This window comes from Colobus angolensis, unplaced genomic scaffold (genome assembly GCF_000951035.1).
Source record: "Colobus angolensis palliatus isolate OR3802 unplaced genomic scaffold, Cang.pa_1.0 Scaffold300, whole genome shotgun sequence".
NCBI classification, from domain to species: domain Eukaryota; kingdom Metazoa; phylum Chordata; class Mammalia; order Primates; family Cercopithecidae; genus Colobus; species Colobus angolensis.
In genome coordinates, this window is record NW_012116267.1 from 2,641,594 (window position 1) to 2,656,557 (window position 14,964).

Sequence of the window (14,964 nt, forward strand, 5' to 3'; positions counted from 1 at the left end):
CAAAGCCATCCAGGTGCCTTTGTTTTTATCTCACTTTCTGGCATAGGATGCTCTAAACTTGTAAACAAGTGTATCTGGATCAAACAGACCCACTGCTAACTGCGCACTCACCTCAAGCCCGAAATGACCCTGTTATATCCAAAGCACACCAGATATTCATGTAAAAGTGTTAGTGTCTGCTATAGAGCACATCGCTAACCTTGAAAAGGAAGGGAGAATTTAGAAATCAAATCAAATCAAATCATACTTTCTGTTTCCAATGGAAATTCTTAAAGTTGTTACACATACAAAACACATTTTCTTCTTATCAATCAAAAAGCCTCAATCAACTAGAAAAAAAACAGCTTTGAGTAGAGATAGAGAAGTCTTTTTCTGCTTATACAGGGTACTGGCCTACTCTAACATATATTCCAAGAGCTCCACCTTTCCAGGAAAGCCAGAAGTGCCTTGTCCATTTCTGCCTTCATCTTGAGCCCCATCAGATTCTAGAACATCCTTGTTCTGTGTGGTCAGCGGCTTTACACTTGTCCTAGCCATTTCCTGGAGAGACAGCCGGCCTGCTCAGCCTTGGAAGGCAGACCTGCAAGTGTCCTTCCCTGCTGGCGCTAGCACCGAATCCCTCTGCCACTCCGGAATACACCCCTGGAGGACACCTGAGCTTTGGTACCAGGTCACCGAGATAAGACATAATGTGGGTGGTCAATTTACTCATTTTCTGATGGGATTTTTTTTTCCCAGTTAAATTCAGGGCTACTCAACCAGATGAAATCAGTTACTTTCATACACTTAGGTCTTTAGGTTGTTAAAAAAAGCAAAGAAGAAAAAAATGCCTCCTCTTACATGAATGTTCTCTGGGAGCAGAGCTCTTTCCTCTGCTATCAGAGGACAGAGACACATTATCCAAACAAACAAGGAAGTCTGGCTTTAGTTTCTCAAGCATTCCTGGTGACCTGCACCTAGAAAGGTCCCTCCTTCCAGATTAGAGATTAGTTCAGGCCTGGATCTGAATGAGCCACATCTTCAGGCTCTCATGGTCCCAGCAAACCTGGTTCCAGGAGATGATGCTGTCCGTCTACCTGCCAGCATGATGCCAGCAGCCAGAGAGGCCCTGTCCCAGAGGGACCAAGATATAGACTCTCCCTTCTAGAGAACTGCTGTATGAAGAAGGCTCAGCCCAAGAGGTCCCAGGATAGTTCAGTTCTCAGGGATGACTGAGGGTTACAGCATAACCCTATGACCAGGACAGCCCCTTCTTGGGCTAAAGGAGATCAGAGTGTGCAAGAGGAGCTAGCAGTGTGGCTCAGAGCAGAGGAACACTTGCAGGGGTGTCTAAAAGGCTGAGATCAGGATACCAGGATGCAGTGGCCTACAGAACTCCTACATTTAGAAAACAAAGAGCTCGGAGACAGACTCCTTGTTGGCAAGGAGCATTTAATTTCTATGAAATATAGCCCAGATGGTCAATAGAGGTGAAGGAACAGAGAGGCCCAAGGGTTTGAGACTCCATGCATCAGCCCTGTGCCTCAATCCCCTTGACACAACTCATGAATCACAGCTGGATCCGAGGGCCAGCCCAACTCCTCCATAAGGACGATCGGTTACGTTACAAATTACACCAGGAAATACAAGGACACTAATCCGGAACTTGCTACACAGCAGGAGCATCTCAAGGATGTTCAACAGAATCACTTGAGGAAAAACAGTCACATATTGCTTTCTCATGCTACATTAATTCCAATAATAGGACACTATGAGTGGGTGACCTGGGACGTCAAACGATTGTTTGTCATTGTGCATACTATACGCTAGCTACCTACATGAACAATGATGTCCAACATTAACACGCAAATAAAGCCAATGAAGGAAAGACAGGACAGAAAACAAAAAGAGATTGGAATAGTGACCCACACTACCCCATTTACACATGGAATACTTTTTTTCTACCATGGTAACATGTCTTTCACAAACACACTGAACAAATGGTATTGGTTATAGAAATAGGAAAGCATAAGTTGCATGTCTATTTATAGATTTAATTTAAAAGTTTCTTAACAACATCAAAAAATATAAATTAAAGTATTTTAACCATGTTTTCTGCTGGGAAATGGTAAACAAATGCATGCCTGAAGTTAAACTTGGTCTCTAACACGTTCAGTTGAAAGTTTCTAACTACAGGGTATATTTGCTTGTTTCAAAAAATACTTATGTCTGTTGTTCTTGATACAAAATTCTACACTATCTTCAATAAATAAATAATAAAGTATTTCTTAAAAGTATGAAATGTAAACTTTGTTGTCCTTTCCAACACACACTTTTAAAAAAAATTGCTTGAAGTCTGACCGGGCTCTCACGGGAAATTATAACACTACACATTCAGTTCCCAGCAAAGGGGGTACTCTGCCACAAAGCTGATGCTATTATTTAGAAAGCGCTTTTATAACCCTAATTAAAGTCTAAGGACCTACAATCAAAGAGAACACCATCGAGTACAGGAAAGCTAGACTCCGGTACCAACAGAACATGCAAAGGACATTTCATGACCACAACACACTGGGATTATGAGAATGTTAACATGCGAACAAAATACGGCCCCCACTTTTCATTAGCAAATCAAGTTACTATCTAACTAACCAGACTATCTCCTGGCATTTAAGGGAAAAAAAAAATTAAAGAACTCAAACCAAACAGCTTGACACATGGTCATACAGTCCTGACTCTTGGAACAAGCACATTACCGTGAGGTTGGGGTGGGTGTGGTGGAGGGTGGGAAAGTGTCTTAGGTCTTTGCCCCAGGATGTGCGGGGCTTGCATACTCCTAGGGTCTTTTACCCACCACATAATGGACTGCCTTCATTTTCTTTCCCAGCCTCCAGCTTGACATTTTTCCTTTTCATGCCTTGGGGATCTAGGACGTGGCTTTTTGGGGAATGTACCAAAGACGGTTGTTGAAATTTCCTACAACAATCAGGATTCAGCACATCCAAGCACAGAACAGGGCACCAGCAACTACTGCCGCCATGAAATATCACAGGGCCTCTGAGCCAAAAGAGATTTTACCAACATGGCTGCCAATCGAGACCCAGTGATCCAACATTGTAAAGTTGCCTTTCCAGTGACCTGCAGTGATCTGATCCAGCAGAGGGGTGACTTTCTAGATAATGGCTTTCTGTGACCATATTCCAAGCATGCTGGAAATCAGAACGGAATCCACGCAACAATATGCCGGTGTGTTTTCATTGACATATATTAATACAAGGCCTAGAGGGGGAAGGAACGGCTATAACGGTGCACATGCTGGAACCTTCCATAGACCAGCTCTTCAAAGAGCTAAGCCAGGGCCTGATCAGACCGTCTCACTGAGTGATCAGCTCCAGGCAGCATTTCCCTGCAGGAGAGATGGGATTCTGAAGCAACGACAGGACCATCATAATTGTTTCTAAACGCACACCAACGACTGGGCATTGCAAGCCCAGAAGTCTACTTGGGGCCTGGTGGATGTAAGAAATAGGAGGGTTATATGAGTTCTCCAAAAATATAGACATTGCATTTATAAATCTATTTTATAGTAACCAGACCCATTCTTCAAGCCCGGGAAGGCGCTAGACTCCCAACTGCACCCTGTTGAGGGTTATGGGATTTCAGCGACCCTAAAAGCTATAATGAGACCTGTAGTGAGGATAAACGAAAACACAGCTTTGTTTCATGAAAAAGGAAATTGTTTCGGGGCAGGGAGGATTGTCGAGAATGATTCCTAGAAGCTTTGAGGGGCCTGTCTTTGCCGTCCCATATCCCTGTGACTGAACACCAAATGGTGGTTTCTTAGAAAAGGAACACAATTTCCAGACAGCATGTGCGGCCGTGGGCTGGGACCCTGCTGAGCACACCCCAAGCCCGCTGCCTACGGCTCATCAAACAACTGCAGGTCCAAGCGGACCACGATCTCTCCCGTGGGGACTTCATGTAGCAGAAGACACTTCGTAACTGGACCCTTGGAGCCCTGGTCTTTCTTGATGTCTGCCACACGGATCTCCGTCCGACCCAAAAAATCTGAAAAGAGAACAAACAGACCCCGCTAAGAGGGTCCATTCTCTGTCTTCGAGGCACATGTCTGGCAAATTGGGGACCCCCTGATGAACTGTTACATTCTGATGTAAACCAACACTAGGATTTCCAACTCACTCCCCAGCAGAGTTGCCAATGTGTCACGGTATTTCATTATTTAAAAAAAAACAAACCCAACCCCAGTCTTTATCTCTCAGAATTAGAAGGTAGCCGGGCACAGTGGCTTGCTGGGAGCCTTTGGGAGGCCAAGGCAGGAGGATCACTTGAGTCCAGGAGTTTGACACCAGCCTGGGCAATAGAGTGAGACCCTGTCTCTACAAAAACATTTTAAAAATGAGCCTAGCATGGTGGTTCATGCCTGTCATCCCAGCTACTTAGGAGGCTGAGGCAGGAGGATTGCTTGAGCCTGGGATGTGGAGGCTGCAGTGAGCTGTGATTGCACCACTGTGCTCCAGCCTGAGTGACAGAGTGAGACCCTGTCTCAAGAAAAAAAAAAAAAAAATGTAAAAAAATCAAAAGAAAAAAGAATTCGAAGTTGACAGTGGTTAAGAGCCAGACTTGGGAGGCAAACTGTTCCAGTCGCACTCAAACATTTAACCAGCTACCACAACGAGTACCTAACTCACAACGGGATAATTCATATAAAAAGTACTAAAAGATGAAGGCCCTATGGAGCCATTTAAACCTGGTACAGATAATGATAGTATTCGACCCTCACTCCTTTGGTTATAATTAAGTTGGGCATATAATCTTTTAACTTACTCTGTGATTTTTTTTTTTTTTTTGGAGATGAGGTCTTGCCCTGTCACCCAGGCTGGAGTGTAATGGCACCATCATGGCTCACTGCAGCCTCAACCTCCCAGTCTCAAGCAGTCCTCCTGCCTCAGCCTCCCAAGTAGCTGGAACTACAGGTGTGTGCCACTATGCCTGGCTACGTTTTGTATGTTTTTGTAGAGACTACATTTTGTATTTTATGTTGGCCAGGCTGGTCTTGGACTCTTGGGCTTAAGCGATCCTCCTGCCTCAGCCTCCCAAAGTGTTGGGATTCCAGGCCTGCATCACCATGCCCACCGGTGATTTTTACTGGGTTGAGGGAGAGACACGTAGTTTCTTGGAATCATTGGGCCGGGACTATTCTTTTCCAGGCCCAAGCAGAAACAGAAGGCTGGTGGAAGAAATGATTCATCCAACGTGACTGCATCCCTTTGCCTACTTAATAACTGCCACAAAAATGCCACCCAAAGGGACCTGGCCGATTCTGCGGCTCCTGTGGTGGGCTAACATCCTTGTTCCATTGTCCAGTTCCATCCATTGCCAGCATGGCTTTTTGCCAAGGACTGAAGAACTATGCTGAGGCTCTTAAATACACCCCTCTCCACAGTCACCTGCATTGGAAAGCAGAAGATGGTCGTGTGTGCCCAGGGCAGCTGGCACAATTCTAGACCAGGCATGCTCTGTCCACTTGCAGTGAGACACCTCCAGATGACTCCTCCAGGAGAGACAGAGCCTCGCCTTGTGCCAACCAGCCTCATCTCTCGGGAGGGAAACCCAAGGAATCCTGGCACCAAGTCTCCAGGTAAGAAAACATTAGCCCACGCAAACGAGTGCCAGGGAAGGAGGAATAACCACGGGGCCGTGTTCCACTCACCATCTGGTGAGAACTGGTCCCTCTCGAACACGGTGATGCAGAGGACCTCCTGCTCCAGGTCTCGGATGAAGAACTGGCAGTTGGAATTCCACTTGGGGTTCAGCGTGTCCTGGATCGTCTTGGTGATGTGGCACTGGGAACCCATGGTCACCTCACAGTAGGGGTTACTCTTTCCTGAAGGGAACAAAAGCCTTCGTCAGGTGGAACTCACACCTCATTTTGATCCCCACTCTTTTTTTTTTTTTTTTTTGATGGAGTCTTGCTCTGTTGCCCAGGCTGGAATGCAGTGGTATGATCTCAGCTCACTGCAACCTCCACCTCCTGGGCTCAAGTGATTCTCCTGCCTCAGCCTCCGGAATAGCTGGTATTACAAGTGCCTGCCACCATTCCTGGCTAATTTTTTATATTTTTAGTAGAAATGGGGTTTCACCATGTTGGCCAGGCTGGTCTCGAACTCCTGACCTCAGGTGATCCACCTGCTTTGGCCTCCCAAAGCACTGGGATTACAGGTATGTAATCCAGGCCACTGTGCCTGGCTGCTCCCCTCTCTTAGTAACTACTATGCTTAATAAGTGGCATTCGGTGGAGAATCCAGGTGAAAACTCCCAGAAGTCAGCTTCATCCTTAAACTAAGAACAAATAATTAATTGAGTGGGCTTTGAAACTAGGCCCTTCCTGTCTCCTCACTTTGGCCTGATTTGGTGTCATATCCACTGTGAATGCAGCCGCTCAGATCCCTCGGAAAAGCAGAATGGTAGAAAGGATGAAAAAAAAACACAAAACCTCCAGGTTTTAAATCAGTGCTAGTTAAACCAACTCTGGAAGGAGATGGGGGAGTATGGAAATAGCACATTTGATTTACATTCAGGTGGGGGTGTGGGGAACCCGGACCCAGCTTCCAACCCTAAGGCAGGAGTTGCGGGCGCCTCAGAGCCTTACCATGTGACCGACAGGGTTTCAACTCAATGCCTTCAACCACGTTCACCATCAACCTTCCAATGCCTGTTGCCCTTTGGGAACGGACTATGACGGCAGGAAAAACACAAAATGCTTCATTGGAACATGCCACGACTTTCCCATCTCTGTGAGCCTCACAATGCATTTCATGTACCTCTCCCGAGTCAAAAGTAATTCTCCTCTCCTCTCCTTAAACTCTGGCTTCCTTGCTCCTGGAATTTGTCCTCCCTCCCCATCTGCATCCCACCCCAAGCTCACTTCCATCCCATCTCATGCCCCTCCTCTAGGTCCCAAGGACTCTTCTATTCTGAGGATTTTCAGTCCAGCCAAATGGCCCTCCCTCCTGCCCAGCTGTGCAGGACACCCCGCCGGGCCCTGCATTACCCAGGTACGCTTTCTCGCGCTTCTTTTTCTCAGTCTCTATGTAGAGTTCAGAAGCAGCTTTGATTTTCTGCACCCAGGCAGTCCTTGGACAGAAAAAGACAGAAAGTTGCCAAACAGAAACTCAGGAAAAAGGCTTCAGGTCTGTTCAAACACTGTTGCCAGGACTCTGTTTTCTTTGTTCACTTGATTTTAACAACAAAGGCTCGGGAAAGAGAATCTGATTTTATGTCACATGATGCTAATACTTATTCCTGCCATCAGTAAGAAAGGCATGAGGGCCATTTCCATGGATGTCCTCAAGACCTGCGTTCATGTCCCCGGGGAAGAAAATCTGTGAAAAATGCTGTCTTGGAGGCAACATCGGGACACAACTCCTCTTCCCTCCTTACCGAAGAGTAGCACATATTTTCCTAATCCAACAAAGCCAGAAGGATCTTGCTTATGAAGTCACGCAAAGAAAGAACAAAAACCACTTCCCAGATTGGGAACCACTTCACAAGAAAGAGCAAAATGCCCTGGGGGAAGGCATTTGTGACTGCGGTTTTCGCCTTCATTTTTTCTGAGAACCATATGCACGAAAGCTTTAGCCAATTTTCTTGCTTGGTGCAAACGCTCTTTGGAATGATGCTGGCCTTGTGTCAAGTTCACCCTTCAGAAAATGATCTATTTCATTTGGCTCCAGGGCAGCGTCTTGAAGACAGATTGAAGCAAAATACCCACAGCCCTAGGTTCCAGAATGCCCATTTAAGTGAGCCAAGGTGAGGAGGGGTTTGGATTTGGGTGGTCCTATTAACCCCAACATTGCTTTCCTATTGTTTTCTGCCACCTGGGAAGCCAGGGGAAACTTGAGATGCTCCGTTTACCTCAAGGAATGCTAAACATTTCTTAAAAAAAAAAAACTGCCAGGTGCAGTGGCTCATGCCTGTAATCCCAGCATTCTGGCATTCTGGCAGGCCAAGACGAGTGGATCCCTTGAGCCCAGGAGTTTAAGACCAGCCTAGGCAACATGGCAAGACCCCATCTCTACAAAAAAAATAATAAAAGACTAGCCAGGCTTGGTAGCACATGCCTGTAGTCCCAGCTACCTGGGAGGCTAGGGTGGGAGGATTACTTGAGCCCAGGAGGTCAAGGCTGCAGTGAGCTGTGACTGCACCACTGCACTCCAGCCTGAGTGACAGAGTGAGACTCTGCCTAAAAAAAAAAAAAAAAAAAACTCAAGCAAAATTAGTTTCAATCCATGTTATTTTGGAAAGTGCATGTCATGTGTTAGATTTTTGAGAGGCTGTAGAAAAAAGTAATAGCCCCATCCCCAAGCCCAGCCAGGGGTGATGGCATTGCCACTTGGGAAACATTGGCACCTGCTGATTAATCACGTCCCTTTTGCATCCTAGAGCCGTGGAGCCCCTGGGGCCCATGCTGGGGAGGTGGCAGGTCTTACCTTTCATTTATGCTTTCTGCTCGGAGGGTATAGACTCGGTCAATGTGGGAGATGTGGAAGATGGGCTCGTCTCCAGAAGGGTCGGTGGGTAATTTTACTAGAACCTCATTTAGGAAAATAGGCTGGAAAGTAACGCGAAGGCATTACAAAGCGAGGCTGGGGGTCTGTGTGCTCTGGTAAACCGTGAGTGTGTGAGCGCGCTTATGCCAATGTGTTCCGGTAAACGAGACTGCGAGTCAGCCGTGTGTGCACGCCCTGTGTGTGTTTCAGTAACCTTGACTGAGCGTGTATGTGTGTTTCTGGGTGTGTTCCAGTAAACCAGACTAAGGGTGTGTGTGTTTTCCGGTAAAGAATCCCAGAATAATAATTTTGTGTTAGTACCAACTTTCATATATTACAAATTATACATATGGGTCTCTCCCACCCCTGATTTTGCAGGTATTTTTTTTTTTTTTTTTTTTTGAGACGGAGTCTGGCTCTGTCACCCAGGCTGGAGTGCAGTGGTGCGATCTCGGCTCATTGCAAGCTCCGCCTCCCAGGTTCACGCCATTCTCCTGCCTCAGCCTCCCAAGTAGCTGGGACTACAGGCGCCCGCCACCACGCCCGGCTAATTTTTTTCTATTTTTAGTAGAGACGGGGTTTCACCGTGTTAGCCAGGATGATCTCGATCTCCTGACCTTGTGATCCGCCCGCCTCGGCCTCCCAAAGTGCTGAGATTACAGGCGTGAGCCACCGTGCCCGGCCGCAGGTATGTTTTAAGTCCTTTGGAATAAGATCTGGCTGGTGTCGCTTTTCCTGGTGTATCCTAAACAGCAGTCTTCATCCACTTTACATCAAGCAATTCCCTCCAAAGATTTTCACATGAAGTTTCTAGTAACTATATAAATACATAGCTCTTTTTTCCCCCCAAAATAAAGCTAACTGCTGCTTCAGAGAAAATTCTTCTGTAAAAACACCCCCATGGAGACAAATTTAGAAAAACAATGTCCCGTGACACGAAGACACACAAACACAGCCATGCACGTATGAGCAGACCATATAAACAGCTGAGGGAAATTCTCCACTCATCAACTGTTTAGAGAGGCTTTGCTAGAAAGGGGAGGCCTCAGATGTTTCAAGCTCCCTGGAGAAGTCTGGCACGGGACTTAGGGCGGTTTGGAGGGCCCTGGGTGCTGTTTTGCACCTCTTCTCCCAAGCTTTTTCACACCTGCCTCATCTGTACCCTAGACTTCGCTCCTACAGGCTAAGGCATGCCTTTGTCACATCCCAGGGACCACAGGAGCCATTTGGCAGCCAATATATGTTCCACCAATGGCACCGAGTGTCACTGAAACTGCGGTGGGATATGGATCGTCCTCCACTCCGGACAGCCTAAATCACAGTTCAACTCCCGGCCTCCTACTCCACGCCACGGCCCCAGACCCCGCTAAAACTCTAGCTCCTTTTTGGAAACGTCTTCCTCCCCAAACACGTCAACCCTGACAATGCAATCTGGAATCCAACTTACTGTTTTGTACATTTTATACTGCAGGTTTGATTTGGGGCTGAAGACTTTGTCGGTGCCAGAAGACCCCAAGGGCTTCGTGATCTGAGTCAGCAGGAGGAAGTCGTTGAAAAGGAAACCATACAGTTCCTTGTTGCTCTTGGCCTTGTAGAGCTTCCCACTGTGCAGAAATTTGCGCGGCCCCAAGCAGTTGGTCACTGAATTGAACACAAGTTGCTGAGAAAGGAAAACAAAACCCAAGTGTAACATTTTTTGTTTCTCCGCATCTGAAAGCATGGGCTCCATCAGAATCAGAGGCCAGGCCCCAGCGGACTCAGATCTCAGGCAAAAGTCAAGGATGGCTTTGAAGACTCTGGAGCCAAGAGATCAAAGTCAGACAAAGGCACAGTTCAGGGAATTCCAAGTATCAAGAAGAGTCTCGGTGGTAATTTCTAAGGCTTTTCCTCTAGGGGGATGCTAGCGTCTTATGGTGCAATTGGTGTGTTTTCTTCTTCTTCTTTTTTTTTTTTTTGAGACAGGGTCTCACTATGTTGCCCAGGCTGGAGTGCAGTGGTGTGATCATAGTTCACGCAGCCTTGACTTCCCAGGCTCAAGCAATTCTCCCATCTCAGTCCCCCAGCCCATGCCTGGCTAATTTTTGAAAACAACTTTTGTAGAGATGGGGGTCTCACTACTTTGCCCAGGCTGGTCTTGAACTCCTGGCCTCCAGTGATCCTTCCACCTCAGGCTCCCAAAATACTGGGATTACAGGTATGAGCCACTGGGCCTGGCTGCTTCTCTTTTTTATTTACTGGGAAAACGGGGCAGCAGAAAGAAAAGTGCCCACCTGGCTCCCACCTTGGGGATTCCCTGCTCTGCGCAGGGTCTGTGCATGAAACAGCTCCAGGGAGAAGAGCCCACAAAGGTTCAGACAGTCCTTTGTGCTTCTGGAAAGCAGCAGCCACCCTCTCTCTCCAATTCCATGGACAAATGCTGCCTTCCAAGGCACAACTGCAGTCTGGGCCCTTGGCATGTGTGTGACTGCACAAATCAGTGGTGGTAATTTTTTTTCTTTTGAGACGGAGTCTCGCTCTGTTGCCCAGGCTGGAGTGCAGTGGCGCGATCTCCACTCATTGCAAGCTCCGCCTCCCAGGTTCGCGTCATTCTCCTGCCTGAGCCTCCTGAGTAGCTGGGACTACAGGTGCCCACCACCACGCCCGGCTAATTTTTTGTATTTTTAGTAGAGACAGGGTTTCACCATGTTAGCCAGGATGGTCTTGATCTCCTGACCTCGTGATCCGCCCACCTCGACCTCCCAAAGTGCTGGGATTACAGGGGTGAGCCACCGCGCCCGGCTGTAAATCAGTGGTGTTGAGTAACCTCTCAGTGCCAAACAGAACAGACACTGTACTGTGCATGTGAAACCTCACCCAACTCACCCACCTCACCCAACTCACCCAACTCACTTAGCAAACAGGAAGGGAACAGCTCCCTCCCTCCACTTACTGACCCGTAGAGACACTGTGGGTGCTGAAACGCGGCTCTAACACCTCTTGGGGGTCTATCACCTCATTCCAGTAGGTTCTGAAGGGGCAGAGGGCACTGAGGTGGAGATGACCCCACAGAGGCCCCCTTTTTGACAGCAGGGGGAGAGGCCAAGGATAGCAAGGCCGTGGCTGCGTGCCAGGAGTAAGATGACCCAGTCAGAGGTCAGCCCCTCACGCTCCCCATCTGCCCACACAACTGGCCCGGGGGACGCTCCAGGGCTGTCTCCTGAGCTACGAGCCCTATGGACCTCTCTGAATAGAATATTTGTGAGGGAGTGACAGGTTCGTAACACGTGTCCCCAAGAGAAGCCGGTGGCCACCTGTCCATCTGCAATACGGGAGAAGCAGTGGCGCCTCTGTGAGTGGAGAGCTAAAGGCAGCTGAAAAGGGCCCACTGCACTCTGCTCTCAGCCACCAGGAGGAAAGATGACCTCTGACCTCCCACGGAGGCTCTGAGAGCCCGAGAAAGACCGAAGGTGATGCCACAACAGGAGCCTTCAAAGAACACTCTTCACCTCTGCACTCTGGGCAGGAGCCTGGAGACCAACCAGCCCCTCCTGCTTGCCAAGACAGGGTTCAAGCCACTTGGGCACAAAGAATCCAGAGAAGGCAAGTGTCATTGGATCCAGTGACATAAAGGTGCTCTTGTTCATTCATACTCAAAGCCTCTACCTGGCCAGGATAACACTGAATATGCATGAACTGGGAATAGTATTTGTACTTCTCTATCTTCAGACAGGAATGCCAAAGACAGCATCTGTTTGAAATTCAATCACTGCTGTGTGTCCAGACCTGGGCCACGCATGGGCCACACCGTGATCGTAGGTCAGGAGACAGAAGTCAACACGTCCCCTTCCCATCACCATGAACGTCATCAAGACAACAACGACGCTGTGCATGATAGCCAGGAAGACTGACCAAGAAGGACAGCCATCTGATGGCAAACGGGGGATTTAAGCCCAAAAAATCAAAGGACAAGAACTAGGCTGGGTGCGGTGGCTCAGGCCTGTAATCCCAACACTTTGGGAGGCCAAGGCGGACGGATCACTTGAGGTCAGGAGTTGGAGACCAGCCTGGCTGACACGGCGAAACCCCGTCTCTACTAAAAATACAAAAAGTAGCCGGGTGTGGTTCTGGGCCCCTATAGTTCCAGCTATTCGGGAAGCTGAGGCAGGAGAATCTCTTGAACCCAGGAGGTGGAGGTTGCAGTGAGCCGAGATCGCACCACTGCACTCCAGCCTGGGTGACAGAGTGAGACTCCGCCTCAAAAAAAAAAAGGATGACAATTGATTTTACTTTAACATCTTCAGATCCCGGCCTCACTGTGCCCCTCTGATGGCAGCTGTCAGCATCAGGGAAGGGCCCTTTCTAAGGCGCACAAGGCTGTGTCGGCATTTCTGCCTGGCAGTGCAGGGGCGGCTTGGGTCCCTTGTCTTCAGGATCAGGTTAATGTTCCTTTGCATGATACACAGGCCTTCCTCGGCTGGGCCTCAGCCTGCCCTGCAGCCCCATGGCCCATCATTCCTCTACAATCCTCACCAATGCCCTGCTCAGAATCTCAGAATGGTCCTCCATTCCTAATGCCCTGCCCCGATCTTTTTTTTTTTTTTTTTTTTTTGAGACAGGGTCTTGATCTGTTGCCCAGGTTGGAGTATAGTGGTGCAATCACGGCTCACTGCAGCCTCAAACTCCTGGGCTCAAGCAATCCTCCTGCCTCAGCCTCCCAAGCAGCTGAGACTACAAGTGCATGCCACCACACCTGGTTAATTTTCTAAACATTTTTTGTAGAGACAAGGTCTCACTATGTTGCCCAGGCTGGTCTTGAACTTCTGGCCTCAAGGGATCCTCCCGCCTTGGCCTCTCAAAGTGCTGGGATTACAGGCCTGAGCCATGGTGCTTGGCCCGCCTCCAATGCTTCATCCTGACACACCCAGTCAAGTATCACCTCCAAGGCCCCTGAGAGTCCCCCGTACAACTGTCCCTTGCTCCCCTCATGTGTCTCCACAGCACTTGGCACCTAGCTCTGCCTCCTCACCCCTCACATCTTCTTGTAAATGTTGGTTTAACCCCCAGCTCCCTACTGGACCATAAGCTCCTTGAGAGTGGGGGCCACATCTTATTTGTTTTTATGTCCCGGGGTTTAGTACTGAGCCGTGGCACATGGGCAGATACTCACTAAGTGCTTATTGAATGAATGGATGATGAGCGAATAAATGACCCACCCACTGATTGCAGAGCAACACAAAATCCCAAAATGGGGGCCCACAGCTGTCCCCTCAGCCGCCACGGGGCTGCTTCCACAACTTTGCTCATCCCACACCAACACTGAACGTGGACAGGAGGTGGGGCCGTGGAGGAACCAGTCATGGTGACTCCCTTAGGCGGTGACTGCCTTTGTAGCTTATGAGAGGGAAGGAACCACAGAGGGAGTGGATGAGGGAGACGCACTCTCGCTGGGCATTTTGGGAAACCCTAGTGAATGGTATATGTGTGTGCATACATGCATGTATGTATGTGTGCACATGCACAAGTGTGGGTGTATACAGAAACAGCACTTTGGCAGGCCGAGGTGGGCAGATCACCTGAGGCCAGGAGTTCAAGATCCAGAGAAAAAAATGGGGGAAAAAAAAATGAATGAGACCAAAGGAAAGGTTAAGTGGAAAGAAGAAAATTAAAGACCAAATGAGAGGCTTCTGGCCAGGCATAGTGGCTCACGCCTGTAATCCCGGCACTTTGGGAGGTTGAGGCGGGCAGATTGCTTGAGCTCAGGAGTTTGAGACCAGCCTGGGCAACATGGTGAGCCCTTGTCTGTACAAAAAAATAGAAACATTAGCTGGGCATAGTGGCCAATGCCTGTAGTCCCAGCTACTTGGAAAGCTGAGGTGGGAGAATCACTTGAGCCCAGGAGGTTGAGGCTGCAGTGAGCCGAGTTTGTGCCACTGCACTCCAGCCTGGGCAACAGAGTGACACCCTGTCTAAACACACACACACACACACAGAGGCGGAGGGGTGGGGGGCTTCTGTTTCTGGAAGTATAGTGGACTAGATACTCGGAATGACTCACCCAACACAAACTTGAAAAAAACAGAAAAATGCAAAAATCCACTTTTTAACTCCAAGAAAACTGGCACAGAAAAAAAATAGAAACAAAGTAAGAAATTTGCAGAGGCTGAAAACAGAATGAAAATAGGAACCTGGAAGATCACTGAGAGCCAGTGCCACAATAGCTTTGAGGGCCTCTCTTGAATCTGCTAACGCTGACCTTGCATTTTACTTACTACATAGGGTGCAGAAACAGGTGCATCCAGAGCCAACGTGAGGGGTCTAATGGGAGATCTTCACAAAAAGATGAACCCAGAGGAGGAGTGACAGGTAAACTCAAGCTCAGAGGGGATGAGCAATAAAACATCTCTCTTTTTTTTTTGTCTTTTTTTTTTTTTTTTTT

The 14,964-nt window shown here is 48.3% G+C and overlaps 1 protein-coding gene across 1 annotated transcript in view; it reads right to left on the reverse strand.

Moving 5' to 3' along the window:
- Nucleotides 1–3,543: 3,543 nt before the first annotated feature.
- Nucleotides 3,544–14,964, reverse strand: part of ITSN1 (intersectin 1 (SH3 domain protein)) — a 199,682-nt gene continuing 188,261 nt past the window's right edge. The window contains exons 35-40 of the mRNA XM_011950058.1: nt 9,997–10,209; nt 8,490–8,611; nt 7,052–7,134; nt 6,650–6,733; nt 5,711–5,884; nt 3,544–4,047 (exon numbers count right to left, since the gene is read on the reverse strand). Coding sequence (XP_011805448.1) covers nt 3,899–4,047; nt 5,711–5,884; nt 6,650–6,733; nt 7,052–7,134; nt 8,490–8,611; nt 9,997–10,209 — 825 coding nt within the window. The 3' untranslated portion in view covers nt 3,544–3,898. The remainder of the gene's footprint in view (nt 4,048–5,710; nt 5,885–6,649; nt 6,734–7,051; nt 7,135–8,489; nt 8,612–9,996; nt 10,210–14,964) is intronic.